Source organism: Anarhichas minor, unplaced genomic scaffold (genome assembly GCF_050575085.1).
Source record: "Anarhichas minor isolate MPS153535 unplaced genomic scaffold, ASM5057508v1 ptg000027l, whole genome shotgun sequence".
Lineage (NCBI taxonomy): Eukaryota > Metazoa > Chordata > Actinopteri > Perciformes > Anarhichadidae > Anarhichas > Anarhichas minor.
Window position 1 is genome coordinate 18144062 of NW_027466473.1, and position 23730 is coordinate 18167791.

The 23730-nt window shown below is 42.1% G+C and overlaps 1 protein-coding gene across 2 annotated transcripts in view; it reads right to left on the minus strand.

Annotated features, from left to right (window-relative positions):
• Nucleotides 1-8607: 8607 nt before the first annotated feature.
• Nucleotides 8608-23730, minus strand: part of zbtb16a (zinc finger and BTB domain containing 16a) — a 132078-nt gene continuing 116955 nt past the window's right edge. For both annotated transcript variants that reach the window (XM_076102397.1, XM_076102396.1), the window contains 3 exons: nt 22548-22718; nt 13541-13708; nt 8608-8837 (listed from right to left, as the gene is read on the minus strand). In XM_076102397.1, coding sequence (XP_075958512.1) covers nt 8608-8837; nt 13541-13708; nt 22548-22718 — 569 coding nt within the window. The remainder of the gene's footprint in view (nt 8838-13540; nt 13709-22547; nt 22719-23730) is intronic.

Sequence of the window (23730 nt, forward strand, 5' to 3'; positions counted from 1 at the left end):
CACCTTCACCTTACTTTTAATGAACGACCACGTGGGCAATAATTATAGAAATAAAAAAGTACATGAATCATATTGAGACAATAAATTGTAAAATATTATGAAATGTTGTTAAAACGCGCATCATTATTATGAAATGTTATTTCATCATTCTTATGTAAAGAATGATTCACTGCTTACCCTTAAGTGACATTTTTTTCCTGTGCAAACACAATATTATGTATGAAATGGAAACTAATTTGGAAACAGGAAAGAAGAAATAGCTCAAATACAACCGTATTAGATAATTAGCAGTATTTATGGAGTAGTATATATTTATTACTCTTATTATGTATTTACTCATGGAATGTTACAGCATGGTCATATCCTACATCTTAATTTAGGGACAGGGAATAATTACTTTGAACTATGTATATTATGAGAATAGTATGATTATTACGGATGAATCTTATTTGACAAGACTGTAAATTATGTCAACTACATTTTTACATGAATTACTATATAATGTGATATGATTGTCTGACCCATGTGATGTTAAATTGCTAAATTGAGCACGTAAAATAACTGATTGTATTTCATTGTTTCTTCCGTGACTTCAGTTGTCTAAATATTCATTTAGAAAACGAATAGCACAATAATGCACTGCTTGTTATTTGCAACAAACCTGCTAAAAACATACAAATACCACTCTGCACATTGACACGAGTTAACTCCTGCAGTTCACCACAGCAGCCAGAGGATGGCATCATGCACACCAGTATCAGTTTCCCTCAGCAGCAGTACAATATTATAGTTTTTTAATTCCAACACAGGGATAATGTCAATGAATGTTAACAAGACTTAACAATGAGTCAGATAGAATACTAATACTAATAATAATGTAGCCCATGGAGCCAGATGTGAAAGAGACAAGTGACAGCTGAAAAGAACTTAGTTGCTATAATGTTTTAAATCCTCCTGTCGGGTATCATGCAGGACCTGTGTTCAAATTAGTGTATCAGTCAAAGACCAAAAGCCAGAGATGTCCTTCTCTTGACTCAGTCCAAACATCCCCCTTAACATCTCATTTTAAACTGGACTTAAATCCCTTGTTTGCAAGAACATTTCCACAGGTTGCAGGTGCATGTTACAGGAATTAATACAATGCAAAAGGAAAAATAAATCACGTAACCTGAGAGATCCTCTAGTTTAGAGTCAAGTAAAATCCGGTTTAAATTTGTACTGTTCAATAAAGAGCCCAGTCATGCTTTGTGTGGAGAGGGAGTCGACTTAGTCAAAAAATAAAGTTGCTATTGCCAAAATAGCCTTGGGAGGCTGTTTTTTTGTAATAACAATTTTGCAGTAATGAAAAACAGAGGAACCACAGATGTTGGAAAATGTGCGCTACTCAACTATACTCTTTATAGCAAAAAACGTAAAGTTGCTTCTTATGACAACATCATTTCATCAATCTGTGTATATTTATTCAAACCACCCTGACCAGACCTCAAATTAGTTGTATGAATAGAATAAATAAATTAGGTTTAATAATGTCTGGTTTTAAGGGGAAAAAAAGGGAACTCCAGGAACACCACTTAACCTAAACAATCCAGCCTTCAGATATGTGGGTCAAAGATCAGTGCTGAAGCCTCATGCTGCAACACAAAGGCTCTACACTGTTCATATTACCATCCTGACAAACCATTCACCATCCCCTGCCCTTTCCTTCCTAATACCCCTAAACAAGATCAAAGTCACACTACAGCAACAAGTCCAACAAAACCATTCACAATGACTATTTTGTCTTCTCATTTCCTGTTTTTCTTTTCTGTCAAAGTCTAAAAGAAGTTAAAATAGATATATAAATAAATAACCACAGAGCTGCCATGTGTTTGGGGCCAAATACTTGGGAGTCAGTTCATAAGTGGAGAGGGAAAGTGGAGAGCTGCCTCATTAGTTTCCAATGCACTGAAGTCCAGATCTGATCCTGTGTGCCAAAGAGAGGAAATGAGCAAACATAGTGGTGTTACTGGGACACTTTTGATGAGATGGTTGTTTGTTGGACACACAGACAGGCTCGTCTTGTCGAGCTTCATTGGGGATGAAATTACAGCAACCAGATGACAATGGCAATGTTTTCCTCACTCTACACAAATTCAAGGAGCACGCTGTTTTGTTTTCTGTGCATGTTTTTAGCAGATCATCAAATATTGAATATATGAAACATTACTGCCAAAGCACGTACAGTACATTATGTGTCATGTGCGAATGCCAGCACATTCTCACCCCAATGCGTCAAATACCGCAGCTTGGTCAGTGTTCCTAAACTTTGAGGCTCTACGTACCACTCTAACGTCAGTTTAAGACGTGTCTTGGATGGATGTTGCAAGCCCGGTGTGTCTTACATACAGAGTGCCTTAGAGCTCGTTGTGTCAGATGCACAGGAGCACTGACCAAGCTACGGTCAATCTTTTCTTCCGCCCGTCCATCAGCTTTGTAAACCATGCCTGTGTGTTTGTAGGGTTCATCGTCTGCGGAGCATGTGGAGTTTGGCCTGATGGTGAAGAATGCCAGGTTAAAAGGCATTATGCTGGATATTATTAAAGAGCAGATCAAACACTCGCTGCTCCAAAGTGATTATTTTGTGTTCGATCCTAATGTCACCTTCTGTTCTTTAAAGAATTCAGGAAAAACAAATAGCGAGCCAGAAACAGGGCTACGACAGACAACATGAAGTCCATTTTTTATTTTGTTCTAACCGCAGATTGAAAGTATACAACTGAACATCATGGTTTGATTTTTATTATGAGACTCATAAATAAAAATACAAAACATTACACTACAAAAAACAATCTACTGTTAGGATGTAAAAAAAGAAAAAGAAAATTCTTTTATTTTCACTATCAAAGGCACAACATTGACTTTAGTGACAACATGGAGAAGAGAACCTGCAGCATTAAATCTTTTATTTTCCTTTTTATTTATTTTTTCACACTCCATCAGAGAACACTGACATGTTACAAAGAGGTGCCTGATTCTACATGGAAAAACAAAACAAAAAAGAACAACCTCTATATCAACAGACGGTGGCTATAGATTGGTGGCACAGCTCAACAGGAAACGTACTGCCACGGAAAAAAATAGCACGTTGTCGCTGGAAAAGACAAAGGACCTTTGCAAAGCTCTAATGCAAATTTCAAAAAAATTATACAACTGACAACAATAAGAGAACAAAATAAAGAAAATAAAAAATAATAATTGGGCACCTTCTAAGATTAGGCTAAGATTAGGTGCTGAGGTAGACAAAAACTATAACAATTCAAATCATAATAAAAACACTATTTTCTTAATACAGAGCAACTTGACTGGCACTTGTGCTGTCACAACAATGGAGGAGAGAAGTAGCACAGACAAGCCAGGGAAAGACAGAGAGAGAAAAGCTTTGTTACATAAAAAGCTTCGTTATGCTTGGTCCGACAGGGCAATTGGTCCTCAGTGCTAATATAAAAAAATACAATGTCTTGGTGCTTTGTTACTCAAAACAGTTTTTAGTCTAGACCTCGATGGCACATGCATTGCAACACTGCATGAAATGGCTACTTTGTTCTAGAAACACCACACCAAAACACAGAGTGCCAGCTCCAGGGATGCCATGATTCTTCTCTGACAAATTTAACATCCCCTTCTCAATGCATTTTGTAGAAAAGAAAAGAGTACTTTAAAAAAAACTGAAGCAAAGCAGAAGGGGAATACCCTAGTGCCAACCTACCCAAATGGAGGTTCTTTCTTTCTTTTACGTTTATGATTTCAAGAGAAGTACAAAGTTCTCATCAGCAAACCTGTTGCTGACAAACAAATAGAATGGACACTCTAAGTGCAGAACCAGACCTGGGCTTAGTTTGCTTTCAGAAAAACTATTTCATGGAGCAGATTTTGTCCCGACAGTCTTTGAAAGTCTCGCAGCCGGTCCGGTTTCCGATAAATTTCTTTATGTGTCGCTAAATAAATGCTTTTGGGCGCCAAACACAGCGTACGGCCTGAGAAAATAAAAGAATGCAGAATCGCAGTTGCTATTTCAATAACATTTAAGGGTTTATTGCAGTCCTTAAAAAGGATGCCCTGTTCTATTCAGGATTTAAAAAAAATAAAATAAAAATCAGGTAATTTTCGTCATGACATCCCTAGGGTGCTGGAGACACCATTTTAATTTTCTTCTGAAAATACGGAAACTAAGCAGATATAGATGGATATTTTTGTTAAACAAATTCCATTTTTAGGCACAAAGATAGTACAGAAACATCGGAGGAACACTGAGGGAAGAACTATATCGATGCCAATGTATATATATATTTTTTCCAACATAGAGAAAAAAAGTGGCATAGAGTATCATTGTATTTTGTATCCGATCTGAAATTAGTGCATTTTTCCACTAATACACACGCACGCACACATAGTTACACACTCTTTCACCCGCACGAAAAAGTAGAAAACATTCAGAGGACGATGATAGGAATAATGTGACTGATCAGGTCTTGCATTGTGGTGGTTCAGACTGAGCCGTGACTGGGTATATTATAGTGGGTGGATATTATATGAGGGTGAAAAAGCCCCTCAGCTCACAGTGTTTGAGAATAAAATGGCAAGACACCACGGGACATGCCATCCCTTCTTCTTTTTCAAATACAAAAACAAAACAAAAGACATGTTGACAGTCAAGTTTGATTGAAAAGTTGTAAATGACAAGTACTAATTGGTCGGTTTGGCAGCGCCTCCCTGCCGTCCCGTATTTTATAATCTTTTCTTTTTTTTTTTACTTTTTCTTTTTTTTTTTAACTTCGTCACATACAGACACAATCGTAAAATTTGTGGCGGATAGATTTAGTCCTTCACCTACAATGCAATTGACATCCAGAAAGCAACACTTATTATTACAATATGTTCACACACATGTTTTTTGTCCAACAATATCAAAGAGGAGCAAGGCAAAAATGATTCACACCCAGAGAGAGAAAAAAAACAGGTAAAAAAAAAAAAAAGAAATACAAATATTTGTGCCCTGCTGTAACCCTCCACAAATGGAAAAAGGACCGACACTGAATACAAAAATATCACAATTTTTAATATCAAATTGCCTCTGTTGGCTCTTGTTCAGGAATACGCTCATTTCTCAAGAGAGCTTGTCAGCTGAGACAATCTCTATTTTTAACCTTCTGTTTTTTCTGTTTTGATTACCACTTGCAGTTCCAATTGTCCAACGCACTCTGCATCACTGCAAATATGACCTGTCCTGGGCGGTTCAGCGTTTTTTTAATGAACCTTTTTTTTTTTTTTTCACATTACAAAACTACACTTCTATTCACATATTTTCAAGTTTTAATTCTTGTTTTTAAACCCTCTTAACAGCAATAGTACTTCCTCTTATCTGCCGCATCCCTCTTACTCATCACTTAAGGCTTCAAAATTGCTTTTATTTTTTCTTTCTCTGCTCTTCTGTGGTTGGAGGTGCGGGGGGGGGGGGGGGGGGGGAAGACTATAAGAGGAGAATAAACATCCATTTGAATTACTTTCCACATCCTATCAACCTCTACTTTTGTTATCTCTTAAGCTTTTATATACATTTTGCTTAAAAACACAGACAATCATAAATCAACTTTTGAAGAAAAGAATAAAAGATGCATGAGATGAAGTAGCAATGATCAAATAATGCAAAACACAAACACAAAAAAATTTGCTTTTGCTAACAAATGAAAACAACTTAGAGGTAGCTTTTATAACAAATGACCAAACCTTCCGTCTCTTTAACAAGCGGGGTTAATAATACCAAGTTTGGTAACAAGTAATGCACAAAGAAATACACAAAAACAAAAATCTCTTCACCGTGGCACTTATTTTTTCTGCGTACACATTGCTTCATCATATCGTGCAATGCATCTTTTCGACGTACACTCATGAACACACACAAAAGTGTACAAACGAAACAAAAAGGGGAAATTAAAATACACAAGCAACATGAGGTCACAAAACGAAGTAATTCAAGTACGATGTGTTGAGCTCAAACGCAAGGTCAACAGTAACAACAACAACAACAACAACAACAACAACAGAAGACGAGAGAGACGAAGCGCAGGGCCAAAACCACAGAGAGCGGGTTGATTTATTCTGTCGTCTTACTGCTGGGCAGTGTCTCGTCCTATCAGTGATTTTCCCCTTTTTCCACTGGCTGTTTGGATAGGTGATCACCCCGGTAACGCTGCGACATGCAGTGATGCTCATTAAAGCCGTAGGTTCAATCGTAATACCTGCGGCTGCGTCAGTCATTCAGGTCTAATGCTGCGTTTTCAGAGAAAACGTCGGAAATTCCCACCTTCTTCTCAACAAAAAAAAGCCTTTCAGTTACGGGCTGCATACGCAGAGCTTCTTTCAAGGTGCAGTCGTGTCAACATTGGGAATATATGCACCATTTAAACAAAATATAGATAACGCAAAACTCGCCTTTAGGTCCTGATTTCAGCTGACGCTCTACTCCAGTGGGGCATATTCTCAAAAATAAATCCACCCGCTTTGCCCAGTTCGTAATTCCGCTTTTTATCAGTATACATTAAAGTTTGAATTTGAAGAACTCACAGGCTTGATAATGTGATCTGTTCCAGCCCTTCTGTCAGATCATTTTTGTCTTATCTTATCACAACACCTGACGGTGAACGATCACACATGTTCATTTTCAAATGTAAAATAGCATTTACAGCTGCGAGCTAATGCATGCTGCAAGGGGGAACCGCATCCGATGTCGGATGGAGAAAATTTGAACCAGCGGAAGGCATGGGGAGAAATAACCTCCAAGGTGGGAATTATAAGATCCTGACTTCCATTGAAAGGCGGCATTAGCCTGCTATGCATTTTGACACCAGCCTAGTGCGAACCCGGCTCACAGTCATTCACATTCATGTTTTGATACCATGTAACAAACTTCAAACTGCCACACCACCATTGTCAAACGTAAAGGTGTGCAGCTAAGGCATTCCCAGCCCCTCCAACATTCACAACGAGCAGTCGAAGTCACAGGACTCCCACGGAAAGCAGCCTTTTCCCATTTTGTTTCCCATCACTGTGGTGAATGGACAGAACTGTTGTGGTGTTACAAAGTGTTACTGTTTATGTGTCAGTTTGTGTAGTTCATCATTAGTGCGAGATAATGACAGTCGTCTGGTTAAATGTACATGGATATAAGCAGTCCAGTTATCTATTGCTGAGTAGGTGGATATGCTGGGTTTAATGTGGCATACTGTAATAGCCAGTTATGATTTAATGGAAAAAATGTATAACTTGCAGACATCAAACAGAGACTGTTGTCGTAATTTGTTTTACCTGTGCAATCAAGCCACGATAAACTATAATGCGGAGCTAAAAAAATATAGAAGATTGAAAAGTGAAGTTGGCTCTCTGGGGAGAACCGCGGGTGGCCAGTGGTGACTCTACCGCCCCCAGCCCTCTTCTGAGCGAGATCCAGGAAGACTGCTGAGAAAACCGGGGAGACTTCCAACATAAAAGCAGCACTACCACCCCCCCCCCCCCCCACCCTAACAACAACCAAACAGGTGCTTGGTTTGCAGTATTTTAGTGCTCCCATTCATCCAGTTCAACTGTTTCATCTGCTGCATACGCCTACTGGCTCCGCTGCAGATTCTCAGGGGCTATCTCACTGCCACCGCTGGGATCGGAGGGATCTCATGTATGAACAGGTGATACTGGCAGATTTCTCTGAAAAAAGGGGACGATCTGTGTCTACATGCGCAGGTAGAAAGGACAGGAAGTTGCAAAACAGATAAATCTCCCATTGGGGATGGAAATAATTCGGAGCATGTTCGCCCAAAGCAGTTTATTCAAACTCTGCACTTTGTTTGGGGAGGTGAAACTGCTGGAAAATATTTGTCAGTCCTCCTCCAAGATAACTTTGTTGTGGTTCATAACTACCACAGCATCAAGGTTTGTGGAGAAGGATTTTGGCTTCTGAAAGCCAGCAGTTTTCCAATACTGGGAAACCAAACCGTGACATGATAAACTGGGGGCCTAAGTTGATGTTCATATTCGCATATTGTTCATGTGATCCAAACTAGTATGACTAAGCAGGGCGAAGGCAAACAAACCATGTCAAAATAGAACTAAAAAAAAAAAATTCCCCAAAATGGAGTGATGGCAAGCATGTGCAGGTTCAGATAGCCCTTGAGAATCTGCTTTCTCACTCGCAGCAGCATCCAAAAAGTCACTTCCTTGCAGCTCGCTCGCTTTGTGGCGCTGCCCGAAATGACCTGAAACAATAACACAGTTGCAGATGTAGTGAATGACCCGGTGAATCCGAACTATGGTGGAGAATCTCTCTCCGTGTCCAAGTCTTCCTCTTCTTAGCACTTTTGTCCCACCCTTTAACCCCGTCGGTCGGCGCCGCCTTTGCATGAAAAGTAAAAAGAGAAAACAAACCTTCTTGCTTTCGGGTCTCTTGCCGTTGACATTCCTAAATCGTCAACACTCTCACTACAGCCTCCTTATCCGCTCAATTACATTCCCCTTACCTCTCAACCCCGCCCCCACCCTCACACGTACTCTCCCCCTCTCTCTTCGTTGACTCTCCCGGCCTCAGACATAGCAGAGGTACAGGTAGGTCTTCTCAATGCGCCAGTCTGGGGGGACGTCTTCGGGCTTGTGGCCTTTCATGTGCTTCTGCATGGCTGACAGGCTGGGGCAGTAATCCAGGCAGATGGTGCATTGGTAGGGTGAGGCGCCGTTGTGGGTGCGCAGGTGCTTGATCATGGCCGAGTAGTCCCTGGATCGCTGGTGGCAAAGCTTGCACTCGAATGGCTTCTCACCTAAGGATGATAAGGGCGGGGTGGAAGACAACAATTATGTTAGCCAAAGTGCAATTCAGTGACAGTATTATGCCACTGTTGAGATGTTGTGATGTGCCTCTTCATCAGGAAACAAATGCATTTGATATCAAAATCAATTGAAAGTCAAGGAAAGGATGTATTAGTCTGTGAAGTGTTCTGATAAACACAGCACCGTTTGTCATTCACACCCCAAAACCTTTCACATTATTTAAATGCAATGTGAAAATTCACTCATATCTACCAAAACTAATAAAGCCCTTGCTGTTCCTCAAATGGTGAACTGGAAGAAGAGGTGTGGTAAAAACTGCATCATTATGAAGGCCCCGTACCAGAAATGTAATATTACAGTTTGCATAAAAGCATATTGTGGATCTTCTATGCCTTGCTAGCCAAATTGCTGTGGCCATTTGCAGTATAATTACGACTTTAGCTCTTGTTTTTGTGGTTTCGCCCATCACTCCTGTCAGTTATGATAATGTGCTCAGTGAGGGGTGATTGCAGAAGGGTACACACATCGCTACAACGGAGTCTGAGGGGGCAAGAAACACGAGCAAACTATCAGACAAACCAACAGTTTGGCCAGATTATCCAAACCCCTTTTTTTGGAGGTAAAAGTGGGTGCCAAAATGCTGGCAACAACCCCTTATTGCACAGGACAACTGTGTGCACCGTAAGTATGGTGCGCTTTAGTTTTCAGTCAAACCAGCTAACCTGTTTGTTGTCTGACTGTCAGACTTATTTTTAGTAATTGTAGTAATTAACTCAGTGACTGATGCTTTTATTGCTGATAGGAATGCTGGCCAAATCTACATAAATAAGAACCACTGTGTAATAAAAACGGAAAATCCTTTAATGGCAAAATGTTGTCTACACATATACTGACAGTTAAGACTGCAGCATATGAAACCTGTTGTGTGAGAAGTAAAAAAAAACTAAACTATGTCAGGGCTTCAGGAGAGAAGGATGTCCCATTACTACAAATTTAGAGACCACAGGTTTCCCCCTGCTGGCCCACAAGAAATTTGGATGTTGTTATGATAATTGGACTGTGCACATAGCAAGTGACAAGCCAAAACCCAAGAGTGGAATCCCAAACTGTCTCCTTAACAGCAGTGTGCAGCAGTAAAAGACCACACTAACTCTTTTTGGTCATTCCAACTGCCCCCAATAATTGGCACAACTCAAGAAGAATAAAAGCATGAACAGTAGTGGCGTGTTCACCTCTGAGAGACAGTATCAACACAGTGCCAGTCAGGTCCATTAAACTACCCCTCGAGCAGCTAACAAATGATCTTCTAATTACTCTTTGGGTTGGGGCGATACAAATCCTTTGTGTTCAGTTGTTATCAATTCTGCCTTTATTAAAAAGACACCAATGTTCAGGGATTTTGGAACCGTGCAAGGCTTTCTTTTCACATCATGCCGTGCAGCAGAAGAGAATGAAAAAGAGATGTCCTGCTATTAAATATAATGTGCAACTATCAAATGTGGCAGCCGCTGCTTCTAAAACCATGCAGAGAATATCCTTAGCTCTTCTTTTGAAAAACCATCAAAAGACAACACTAGGGAATTATGACATTGGAATGCAGATAACATCTATGCAAATACATAATTATATTGTGTTCATGTAAACTTTCAAGTCCAAAGGTCTGAGCATTTCAACTGCTTCTCAAGGTCTGAGATGCACTTTAATCTAGAGTTCTTGTGTTTCTGTGCCCTGTCTGACTTCGTTGTAACAATGTCAGCATGTTACCAGATCTCACTAATTGAGCCCCGCCCCCTGCTGCTAACCCGTCAAACTGTCAGAGCTACCATGGAGCCCACACTGCCACTAACTGCACTCCCTGCATGAATATAATCTGAATTTTGGAAAAATGAAAAAGCGATTTTTCGGAAAGAAGCAGACAGAAGGGTCTACAATATCAGTTTGAAGGATAAATCCATAGTGTTAAACTGACTCAGCAGCAAAAACAGCTTAAAAAGATAGAAGATAGAAGCAACCACCTCATTATCTGGCGATCTAGAGAGACAACACTGTTCCTGTGGTACCCCTTGTAGGTATTTTTCCCACTGTTTTAAAAAAGCCAAAAGCAGCATTTGGATACATTTTGTATACCTTCAGCACTGTACTAATGTTAGCTCCACAGGTTTTTACGTAGACACGTAACATTTTATAAACCATGACTAGCTCAACATCCACAAAACCAGCCTGAAAATGTAGAAGATCTGAGACGATTGCATGAGAGTCTACGCAGAATCGGATAGTTGTCGGACGCTGGTCAGAGCCGGCCAATGCTACGCTATGAATCGCCAGTCTGAGTTGGAGGTTAGGACTTAGCGAAGGGTCAATTCATTTGGTGACTATAATGGCACCATAACTGGTAGAAGTGAAGGTAAACACAGTGGAAAATGGACAGGGGCACCCAGTAGAATGCATATCTTCACCAGGTGTGTCAATAAATGGCAATATCAAACAGGAAATACAAGATGTATTGAGAAAGTGTTAGTCACCTCAACCACTAGAAGTCCTTGAGCAAGCAGCCATGAATGAGCCCCAAAATATTTTGCAGTACGGTGCAACTGTATGCGAGACACCCACGCATGCACACTCACAAAAGACCAATCTCATTATTTCCTGGCAGAGATAATGATTACAACTGAATCATAATAAATTAGTTAAGTTTTAATTGTGACAATACCTAAACAGACTGGGATATAAACTAAAGATAAGATCTAACTGGGCAAAAATTACAGGAATGTGTGATGTTTAAATGTCTGCTATTTCTTTTATAACCCACATTTAACCAATCTGGTACATTACACAAAATACAGCTCAATCCATGGAGAAATCCTGAAGGTGTCATAAATCAAAGTGTGTGGCCGCTCTCTTTCTGTGGGAGGGCTGCTTATATTCAAGAAGCACATTTCAATTCAGCAACAGCAGCCATCCTAAATGTGCTAATGATTTGAGTGATGGCAGGGAATAATCCACCAGTGCTCATGCCGGCAGACGCAAATTAGACATGTAAATGCTGACCTTTACCAATGGCATTTGAAATGAGCTGTCGGATGTGATCTAGCCCAGCGCTCGCTGTCACCCTTCAAGCTGGAGCCTCGCACATGTGTGCTGGCAAAAACGTGTGGCCTCGTGCCTACGCTGCTCGTTCTCTGCCTGTCCTTTTGGAGCCCTGGTTAACCTTGACCTCCGTGGGGGTTAGGGTCCCTGCGTCATTCGGCCAACAAGCACAAATAGTGTCGCAAATCGTCACCCGTTGCTCTGCAGCAGTGTGGACACCTGCATTACGTTGATATCGATAACCAGACTGTAAACACGGTCGCCTCAAATAACTAGCTAATAATGAATTGCAAATGAGGCCCAGGTATTGATCCGCCATTGGCATTTGGGATGTGTGGAAAGAAGGGGGCGGTCGCGGTGGGGGGGGGGGGGGGGGGGGGGGGGGGTTTAGGTTGCCAATGTCGATGATTCATCAAGCAGCTCCCTTTTGTGCGATGTGGCCTTTGACTGTGAGCTTGTCACTTGCTCTTGTTATCTGCTGTTGCTCTCCGGCTTAACGCAAAGCCCCCTCCCCCACACAAAAGGGGAAAGGGTGGATGGGGGGGGGAGCCAATTATTGGACAGGCTGCCTTGATAGTGTGGCTTAACAGCTGGCTTATTGAATGGGAGATGGGAGTGTGCTGCTGCTGCTGCTTGCTTGTGTGTGTGTGTGTGTGTGTGTGTGTGTGTGTGTGTGTGTGTGTGTGTGTGTGTTAGAGAAAAAGAGATGGTGAGGAAGCATAAAGCTTTGGCTGTGTGCCATCCTGGTGAGCACTCATGATATCCTCACTCAGTCTGCTACGTAGCGTGCACTCGTTCTCCAGGGCGACCAGCTTATCACTGTGTCAACATCTTTATGGGGCTCTAAATATACTGGGATCAATACAAAGTCTTCGGAGACATTCATCTACTGTATCACAGCAACAAAGATATTCATCTGGTCTGGTCTGTGCCTTGCAACGTGGATTTCCTACAACAGGGTCCTTTCCCAGGAACCAAAAGCTGCATCGATATATTTCAACACCGTCTTATTATGAGTGGCAATGGGATATAATGTACTCATTTCAAATTAGGGAAAAAGTGGAAGAATGGGATGACGTGTCACTGATACAAAGTGTTTATGATACTGTATATATTTTAAACAAAATGTGTTTAAATGGTCCCAGAAATAGTTCCAAGTTGTTAGCTTAGCATAAAAACTGCAAGCAGGGGAAAACAGCTGCCAACTCCTCTAAAGCTCGCTAATCAACATTGAATCTTGCTTGTTTGATGAAGGATTGGTATTTTAGAGGGAGTTATACTGGGTAACGCTCTTGGCAAACAAAAGCCACAGCTTCCCAGTATTTTTTGTTTTTGTCACAGTGAGGTTGGCAGGTCTGATCCCATTGTGCCTGCACAGAGACCAAAACTTCTGCTCACAGACCATATCTGGCAACCTGTGCTAGAGCTTTAGATGCTGCAAGAGATACTCTTGGCAGAAGGATAAACCGTTGTAAATCAAGAAATAGTTCCAGCACATAAATCCCACAAACAGTTCCCAATCCTTTGATCATCAACATAAATTAAATGCAGCGTCTTTCTGTTCAAACAGCCTCTTTGTCGGCTGGACCTATTTTGATCACAGTACCTGTGTGCACACGGTAGTGGGTTTCCAGCTGGTGCTTGAGGCTGAACTTCTTCCCACAGCCGTTACATTCGTAGGGCTTCTCCCCGGTGTGGATGCGCTTGTGGCCCTTCAGCGTGCTCTCATCTCGGAAGCAGCTCCCGCAGAACTCGCACTCGTATGGATGGTCCCCTGCTGAAATGTGGAGAGACAGAAGCAAAGCTGACATCATCCGCACACAAATTTGTTGTGAGAAAAAAGGCAGTAGAACAACACTTCTTGAGCATTTGTGAAGATACAGACTGAAGGACAGGATTAACAGACTTGAGTATGAGGGCCGAAAACATTAAGCTTTGGTTACGTGCACAACTTCATTTGAATGTTGTTAAAACCTTAACTGAAGTCACGTTTATGGTTGGTTGGCTCTCACCAGATCTACTATGGTTGGATTCACACCGCCCAAAACACATACGACTTTGATACCAAAAGGGAGAAACATTACTGAATGTCTTTTTTCTGATTGTTTTGGTTGGTTTATGCACAACGCCAGAACAATAGGTGTTTATGCTCTAATGGATGCACACTTAACAGCCTTAATACCAGCAGACAATGTAACCCATCTGTTGTCTTCTCTACAAATCACCTGCACCGTTGTTTGCTTTGTGTAAAATAAACGTAGCCTGTCATGGCTGTTCTTGAGATGTGTTATTGACCAGCCGGTACTACTCTCACAACACATTAACGGATAACCTGATTGACGTATATATGCATGTGACTATATAGCTAATATACCTAATTATTCTATTTTAGATTATTTTCATCTCCCATTTGACTGAAATCCAATTTATGTTTGTCTTTTTTATATTGCGTCGTGTTTCTTTTCCATCTTTTCTTAATGCCTTTTTGTTTTATGGAAAGCACTTTGAATTCCCTTATTGCTGAAAGGTGCTATACAAATAAACTCGCCTAGCCTTTAATTCAAGAACTCACAAACACGTTGATTCCTTCACTCCCTCAAGGCAGATGGTTGTTTAATGAAGGCTGTCAAAAATGCAAGGATTTAAGTACATTTGGACGTGGCAGCCAATCACCGTCCTCTTTCTGTTTTGGTTTGAATATTGCAGCAGGCTAACGAGAGGAAGAAAAAGGGGTGTTGGGTTGTTTCATGTACTTAATTTAGATCGCCATCTTGCTCTCAATGAAAAACATCACAGCTGACAAGACCCAGAGAACTCATTCATCTCTCTGACTGAAACACTAAGTGCTGCAGATACAATGTTTAAAACATTCATATTTCGACCCCAGGCCAGCTGTGTACGGGAGATCAAATGGACAAAAATAGGAAGCACGGCATTTGGCATCAACGTGTGTAGTGTTGCAGGTTGGAGCGCTAAACCTGTCAAAATGTTGGCACAACCTTGTTCACTGTCATGCGAACAATGTAAGTTTATTGGTCACTTGCTGCTGAGTTTATTTTTACTTCTGAAACGTTACTGTTGTACGACGGTGTATTAATGCAGGGCCATTGTAGATAAAGAAATAAACAAATATGGAGCCGGAGGAGGGGGTGATACTCCAGGGAAAAGACGGAAGAGATTCAGGTAGAAATTACTCCACTGTATCTTTACATAGAAAATAGTTTACTGCTAAATTAATGTTCTGAATGTAAAATACAGCTCCTTTAATAGACATCTTCAATAATACACAAAACATTGAGGGCAACGTTTTGCTGAAGAACTGAAACTGAAAATAAAGTTGTCGACACATTCATCTCTGCATTTCCATACCTTTAGTTTCAAAGTATTGCCTCATTGTCAGCATCCAATCTATTTCTATTCATGGCTCCTCAGTCTAATGCCTTCACACTGGGTAAATGTATTCTCAAGTTTTATTAACACAGCACCACATTTCCGTTCTGAGACATTAGACTTATTCCAGACACCACGCTGGCAGTGGATGTACAGTACGTGTGCCTTCAGAAATTAAAATGACAACAGGCTTTGCATTTTTCTCCTCAGGCTGCCAGAGCACAGGTCCCCACGGGGCAGCCGTAATGGCTATTCAGATGTCAATAATCAGGGATATTATGATTTGCAGGAGGCCCTCCCCAGCTGTCCAGAAACTAATTGTATTCCTGTTTGATGAGGAACTGTTCCTTGCATCATTTACCCCCCCCCCCCCCCCCCGGTTACACTCTCTGGCCAAGTAATGCTGTGGATGTTTAGTAATGTATTTCACACCACCGCTGCAGGTTTAAGTCACCATCAATGACCTATGCCTTTCATTATCTGCCTGTCCGAACAGCAACGTGCCAGGGAATAAATTGCATTTCTCGTTATGTGCTGCCGCCGCTACCCTGCTGTTGAGAGACAATTTCACTTCTATCTTGCATATTTTATTCCATGGCCGTATACAGCATGTATGGGTTTATTTGGTTTATTTAGGAGGAGAGACTGACAGAGGGATGAAAGAGGGATGATAGATGGACTCCCCTGAAATGCTGATACCATTTTAGGTGTGCTATACTTTCATGGAAGAAACGTTTTCTGTGCCTTGTGATGTTGAACGCCTTCCCATTAAAGGGAGGCTTTGATGGGGATGGAGGTGTGTGTTTGTGAGTGGGGGGAGGGGGGGGGGGGGCAGGGTTAAAACTGAGACAGGGATGGAGCAGGGGATGTGGGTGTATATGGCAGCGGCGGTGGGAGCTGGGTAAAATCAATAAAAGTGACAGTCTTTATTTGTCTGCGTGAAGTTATCAGTGGCTCCCGCTGTAAGACATTGTGCTCTTTCTAGCGTTTCAACCACAGCAGAGATCACAATCCATCACGGAGCTCGGTGGGCTCGCACGACGCTGCAAGAATAATAATTGAGCTCAGATTCACCTGCCTTTAATTAGGGCCTCCGATCAGACCGGCGAGTGGGATGCTAATACTCAGAGGAGGCCTATGTTATTTACGCTTAATGTCCTGTTGCTGCGCCAGCGTCTGCTGTTAGCAAACTTCATCAAAAATCTGGAATTAGTAGGAAAGAGCTTACTGTTTTTTCAAGTTTCAATACAAGGTTGTTGTTTTTCTTAACTTAAAAGACTAACTGTTCGTCCTCCAAAAAGAAAACCTAAATATTCCTCACTACCATTGACAATTGTATGAGGCCGTTACCCATAAAAACTGGATGCTACATTTGCTGGTTTAGAATAACAGTGCTCAGTCTTATAAAATGCAGAGTGGTTACTGTCAGGGCTCCAGCATCCTGCGGTATCATGTCATGCACGTTATCTCCTGTTTATCCACTCGGGGCCGCCAAAGTGCAAAGATGCACCGGAGAGCTCTGAATGAAGCAGATACAATTCTATAATCACATTGTGAGGAGGGCCAGACAGGACTTCATTTTGTCAGGATATTCTCACGGGGGCTGGAGAATAATGGGGACATGTCCTCTGTCCATCCAAAATATGCCACTATTACTTCCTCCCTTCCATCTGTCCTCCTCTCATCCCTATTCTTCCTCCCCTCCTTCCCATCCTATCTCTCCTCTCACTCTCCGGTGCGACCACATGGCAGAGAGGCCGTAGATGAGGACTCAGCACAGTGAGGTGGAACCACAGCATGGTGAGTGGACCCGTGGGTGCCCCCGAGCACCGCCACCTGCGTCTCCTGACCCCTCCCCATGCACCTCCGCCTCTACATTTACACCCCCTCCTCCCCATCACCACCCAAAAGGCCTGCCGAGGGTGCCTGTGCCCATGGGCACCCGGGGCGTGTTCATTATATACGGTAAGAGGCTGTAAATCACTGGGCTCCATCACTGCCAGGACCAGAACTGTCGCTCTCTAAATTAAATTTTCTCTCTCTCTCTCTCTCTCTCTCTCTCTCTCTCTCTCTCTCTCTCTCTCTCTCTCTCTCTCTCTCTCTCTCTCTCTCTCTCTCTCTCTCTCTCTCTCTCTCTCTCTCTCTCTCTCTCTCTCTCTCTCTCTCTCTCTCTCTCTCTCTCTCTCTCTCTCTCTCTCTCTCTCTCAAATACAGCTGCGAACACAAAACACCCCGCCACAGCAGACAGCAAATTGGCTCCGAGTTAAAAAAAAAAAAGAAAAGAAGAAAAAACACATACAGACACTTACACACAGACAGTGCACAACAACGGAATATTAATGAAGGCCTGGTCTGTAAAGAGAGAGCGCGTGTGTGTGTGTGTGTCTGTGTGCGGGGTGGAAGGAGAGGGGAATAGCACAGCTGCCATGGATGCCACTGTTATAAGCCCACATTGTGTGTTTGTGCGGGAGTGCTTGAACCTATACTGTTGTGCTCATACATGCAATAAAGGTATACAAACACAATAAAGGGGCAACATGGAGCCGAGTGTGTGCAATATCCTGGCATGTGAAGAGAAAGGTGATGAAACTGCAGGTGGAAGGAGGAAAATGAGGAAAAAGGAAGATGCATTGAGGGAGAGCGGGAGAGATGGCATGATTAAGATGCTGAAATAAACACCATTAAATCCGGGTTTTTTTCTTCCTTTTCTCCCCCTTCCTCGTCCTAAATGGTGATCCAGTGTCGGAGCCCGCACCAGCAAGGCTGCTTTCAATAGATAAGCCAGCAGACAGGTAAAATGAAGCACACATAATGCATGTCCATAAAAGTGCTTTTTGCTTTTGATACAAGAACGGTGATTCAACTAATAACCGCGAGCTAGAAAGCTTTCTATGGTAGATGAGCTGCCACACTCTCACCATTAAAATTAGGGTGAATACGGAATTGAGATTTTGGTATTTATGAGGAAGCGTCGTCAACATTTACTCCTGTTGTACCTGTGTGAACCTGTGACTTCTTGCACGTGTGCTTGTGCGTCTAAACGTTCATGTGCTAAAGACTTCAAATACTCTGACCTTGAATTGCAATTATTACGGCACTATGACTCGATCCAGTTTTCTTCTAAGTCATTGTTTTACATTTATTTTTTAATGCAACAATGGCTGCCTTTAAAAAAACATATATCATAAAATAAGTCTTCATATTGGTGTGTTCTTTTTTCATGCCAATAAAGCAACATTGAATGGAACTGAATTGAGAATGAAGCAAAACGAAAATTTATAAACGAAAACCTTGCGGATGGTTCAACAGGTGGCTGAATCAGATCTGAATAAGATAACACTAGTTTTAACAATAAACAGTATAATACTGCCATGGCCCAGACCGCTGGAACGACTCGTCAAAATGGCTGCACATGAAGGATCTTCCTTCTCGGTCACTGCATGCTGTAATAACTTCCGGTCATGGGTTTTGCTTCTCGGGCTATAGTTAGGTACCTCTGAGTGGTGGTGCTTGTTGGAGCTGTCCGCAGGTTGAGAGGAAGATTAGTGGACAATATTCAGGACGGAAAAAAACGCACTGCCAAATACCTTAAGGAAATAAAGTCCTATATAATCTATGTTTTGATTTAGGGTTAACATTCTCCAAAAAGGACAATATAATGGAGCATCAATAGTAAAGGTGCAAATATACAATTTAAAACCAATAAAAATAAGTAAAATAAAGTTTAGATTTTATGAGATAGAATTGTTTGTTGTGGTAGTAGTTTAGAGTTTGTTATTACAGAAAGTGAAATATTGTTTTGGCAGAAGAGTCCCTGATTTTATTGTGTCCTCCACATGTCCACACCTACACCCTTATTTACTATACTTTGTTTGTATTTTGGATGTATGTTGGAAACTTGAAAGTAAAAAAATATATATAACAAAAACCTGTGACATGGATGTGGACAGGTGTCCACATTGGATGGACTTTGTTGGATGAGGGTAGTGCACGGGCGTCTCTGTATAAAGCTAGGCAATGTTATATAAGGCAGGTTCTCTGAGGTAGATACCCCGTCTCGCTCTGTCTGTTTTTAAACACTATTTTCGCCTTGTTAAACAGCAAAGTGTGGATGAGATTATTAACATCAAAGTGTAAATGTAGAGGAACACCATGCTTGTCTTTTTTTTTTTTTTTTGGGTAAATTAGGACCTATTTCTGGCTCCCATTATGGCTGTGTGAGTGGCTGACTTTATAATCCCCCGACAAAAGGCTCTGCATCATATTTAAACGATTGCTTTCGCGGCTGGCTCATTGTGATTTAACACACGGCCACAGTGGGATGCGGTTCAAAGTGGCACGAGGCTGCAAAGTCTCATCTGCAGCTCCAGAGACGAGCTGGGGTGACATTTGCGTCGCCCGGGTGGGCAGGTGGATCAGAGACGCTGCTTTTGTCCTCTCCAATGTCTGACAGACAGAGCAGATGTGTGCATTGCTACTGTACAGACGGCTCAAGCGGCTCTGTCCACAGCCCCTCCCTCCCCCCCTTCCCCCTTTCACCATCACACACTAATGGTGTATTCGCCTGACTTGTAAATAGGGCCGACTGCTCTCATCTCACTCCTTTCGTTTCAAATATTTATCCGTGAGCCGGTGAGCTAAATCGGCTCTGACAGTGAGACTGTTATTTAAGGTCGCAGACAGGCGGCTGGGTGAGAGAGAGAGAGAGAGGGTGAGAGAGAGAGAAGAAAAAAGCATCCATCCCTCGCCGCTGAAATGGGATTCATTTCCATGTGTTCATATTCTGTCATGGTTACGTTTTTTTCACTCTGAATAGCAGCATCCGTCAGGCTACCTCTGCTCCCTCGCAACAATGTATTAGTATCCTGGCCTCGCCTCAGTAGAGAGCCAGCACTGAGAGAATTACTGGAGTGGACTGGAAAAAAACAAAAACAACAACAAAAATGCTCTCTGTAAATAAGCTGCGTCTGACTGCTGCAGAATTCATTTTGGGTTTGACCTGAATTAATGCTGTTTATTCAGCTGAGCTAGAGGAGCAATGTAACTGGGTAGGGATAACATAATTCACTCCCATTTCCTAAACTAACATGGCTTTTAACTTGTAATATACTGTAAGCTATATTTGTCCATGATGATCTTTGTCGTGGGCAAGATTGTTGAAGGTGCATTCCTACTATTACTAGTAGGGTGGGAGGTGGTAATAGGAAACAATAAATCCTAAATGTGTCTAAAAGAAAAAGCATATCCAACATTTAAGGCTTTCTGTGTAGTTAGATATTTGCATGGGGAAGTTTCTCAGAAATGTTATTAATTGATGTGAACTATCACATGAACATTCCATGTTCTCATATCATGTTCATTTATCACACGTGAAATTAGCGAGTTTTTTGCCGTGTTCCACATGTAATAAACATGTGCTTTTTTAAGAGTGCTTTTCAACTGATCCTCTTCAACACATGACCTCATTATCAGGCAATAAAGCAGGTCACACCGTAAGCTCTTTATCATGTCAGTTGATATTGTGTATGAGTGGAGCATATTCCCATATACCCAAACAAAGCTAAAATTAATCATTAAACCAAAATCCTACTGCTGCACAGTGACCCTGGGGCAGATGGTAATCTAGCCTTGCTATTATGCAACATAATGATAATAACATGTCATAATATTGAGACCGTCTCTAACCAACGGTTGGTATTCATTATGTGGAGGTCATCAAAAATATTTACAGCTTAAAAAACACGTTTTAGTGCCGATTTCCCCCTGAAATGTGACCAAAAACCCTGGAGTGGCTCCTCTACTAAAGCTCCACTCAGACATTAATGTCCTAACTCTTTTCAAATTGTTTCAATGATTAAAAATGTCAGAAATAAAATCTTTAAAATGGCACTGATCCCCGTGACTTAACACTCAATTTTTCTGTTTTGATTTCAAATCCTTGATGTCAATATGAATCCTCACTGCGCGGTCTGCTCTGCTCTATTAGTAGAAGAAACGGAATACATTCAAGTGTGCTCTTTTGAGAATAAAGGGCAGACCAGACATAAATGGTGACGCAAGTTCACTGCAAATTCTTATTTGAGCAAGACCAACAGAGTCGAGTTATTCCCTGACCAGAGATGCTGCTGCAGCATTGCACTGGTGCACCTGAGGCGCCGATGTAAATTGGGTTGGACCAGGAGGGATGAATTATTAGTAGATGTGGCAGGAGCTAGAAAGCATGGCAAATTAAAGGCACAGTCTGTAGGACTCAGGGGCATCTAGTGTTGTGGTTGCAGATTGCAACCAACTGAGCACCCCTCTGCTCACTCCTCCCTTTCCAAGACTGGAGTCCGACGGCGGCTGGCGGTGCCATCGTTTTGCACTATGTGGCTGATGTTACCGCAGTTTCACAAGTGTGTCAGAGAACTACGGTGGCCTTCAGTTCACATAAAAAAGTGCAAGGCTCTCTTTAGTGAGAGGGCATAAGCAAGTGTATTTATCTATTCTGGGCTACTGCAGAAAGATGGTGGTGCAACACGGCGGACTCTGTGAAGAGGACCCGCTCCCTATGTAGATACAAACGGCTCATTTGATTCTTATTTTTTGGTTAATACACTCCTGAAAACATAGTTATGAATATTATGTTAATTTCCTGCTAATATATCCCCTGAAATGCTACACACTGGCACTTTTAAAGGATTTTTTATGACCTAATGCACTATAGTTACTCTAGTAAGTTCTCCAAATGTAGTCAATGTTTTATTGGATTATCGTGGCTTTGGGGGAGCTGAGCTTGATGGCGGGACTCTTGATGTGTCAGTCAGTCTGTCTTCTAACCCTCAGCTATGTTCTAAGCTGTCTTGATTGCGGATAGGGGTGGCTGCCATAAGTTTACTTCAGAGTAAGAAGCTCAGAGTCCACGAGAAGTGCCGAATAAGAGCTACTGCACCCTCATGTGAAAGGGAGCTCGGTGTGGTGGTTTTGGTTTAGACACATGATGACGATGTCTCTCAGAGGCTTGTTCAGGTATTTTGGTTTAAAATGGGAGCGGACCTACAGTCCACCAAAAGGGATCCCACATCCCTTCAGGAACGGGAAGGTCAAGGGATTCCCCAGAATGAGCTGGAGAAAGTGTTGAAAATGAATAGACAGATACACACCGTGGAGCACACAAATGCTTCACCGGTGAACTTAAGGCCCCATCGCCGAAGTGAAGATGGTTGGTGAGTGCTTCCACTGACCTGTGTGTGAGCGTAGGTGACGCTTGAGTGCAGTGTGGCTGGGGAAGGTCCGGTTGCATTCACTGCAAATGTAGCTGCGAACGCCGGCGTGGACTTCCATGTGCTGCTGCAGCGCCGGCTGGGTCTGGAAACGCTTCCCGCAAAGCAGGCAGAAGATGGCCATGTCGGACCCTGCAGAGCAAAAGACACAATATGTTGAGTTAGTGGTGAGTTTTATTACAGGTACAAAAACAAAACACTGTGGAGCTAGACAGGGAAACAGCACAACCAATGCCCGCTTCGCTCAAAAAAAAAAATCACACTAAAGGTTGCACATGCACACAGTGATTAAGACGCAGGATAAGCAACTCGGGTGTGATTTTTATGGGCTCAGACATGTAACATTTTACAAACTTAGCCTTCATAGGCTTACATGAAGCAAACTGTATTTATAGGATTAAAGGTGCAAACAGAACTCGAGTTTCAGAGCGGCTGTGTAGAAGATAAAGATCTCCTATGCAATACTTCAATCGAATCTTGACTCTAGCGAGCACTGTGCATTTTTCTCCAGCAGAGATAAAGAGCGCACAGTTGCAAGCGCGCAAACACACACAAAAAAAAATAAATCACAAACAGGAACAGACACACACACAGCTGCACGCTCCCTTGAACACACTCCCTTCACACTTTTTCAATTACCAGACTGGGGAAAACTCTGGGGAAGGACTGAGTGTTTGGAGCTCAGTTTCTATTTCATCAGTCAATAACACATCTTTGGGGCAAAGCTGACACTAATTTAAAAATCTATGAAGAGCAGCCCGCCTCATGTTCATAACCACTGGAGGAGGAGGAGGGCCCACGACAGCCTCCGCGCCAGATCAATCACTGTCTCTGCTGCTCTACACGCTGAAGAACAGGGATGGAGGGAAGATGCACCGCTGGAGGATGATAGCGATAGGAGGAAGGGTAGAGAAGAGCTGCAGGATTGCAGGTAAAGATAAAAGATTCAGTTTGTAGTAGAGGAGGCTGTTGTACAAATCCAAGAGGGGGAAAAAAAACATCTAATTTTGGTGCATGTAGGGGAGAGAAATAAATATTGACAAACCTTCCCTTTCCGACTTGAGCTCTGTCTCTACTTTTCATTTTCTGTCGTACAGGAGAGAGTCGGCAGGAGTGTAGAGCTTTCATTAGATCCTTGTTGAAC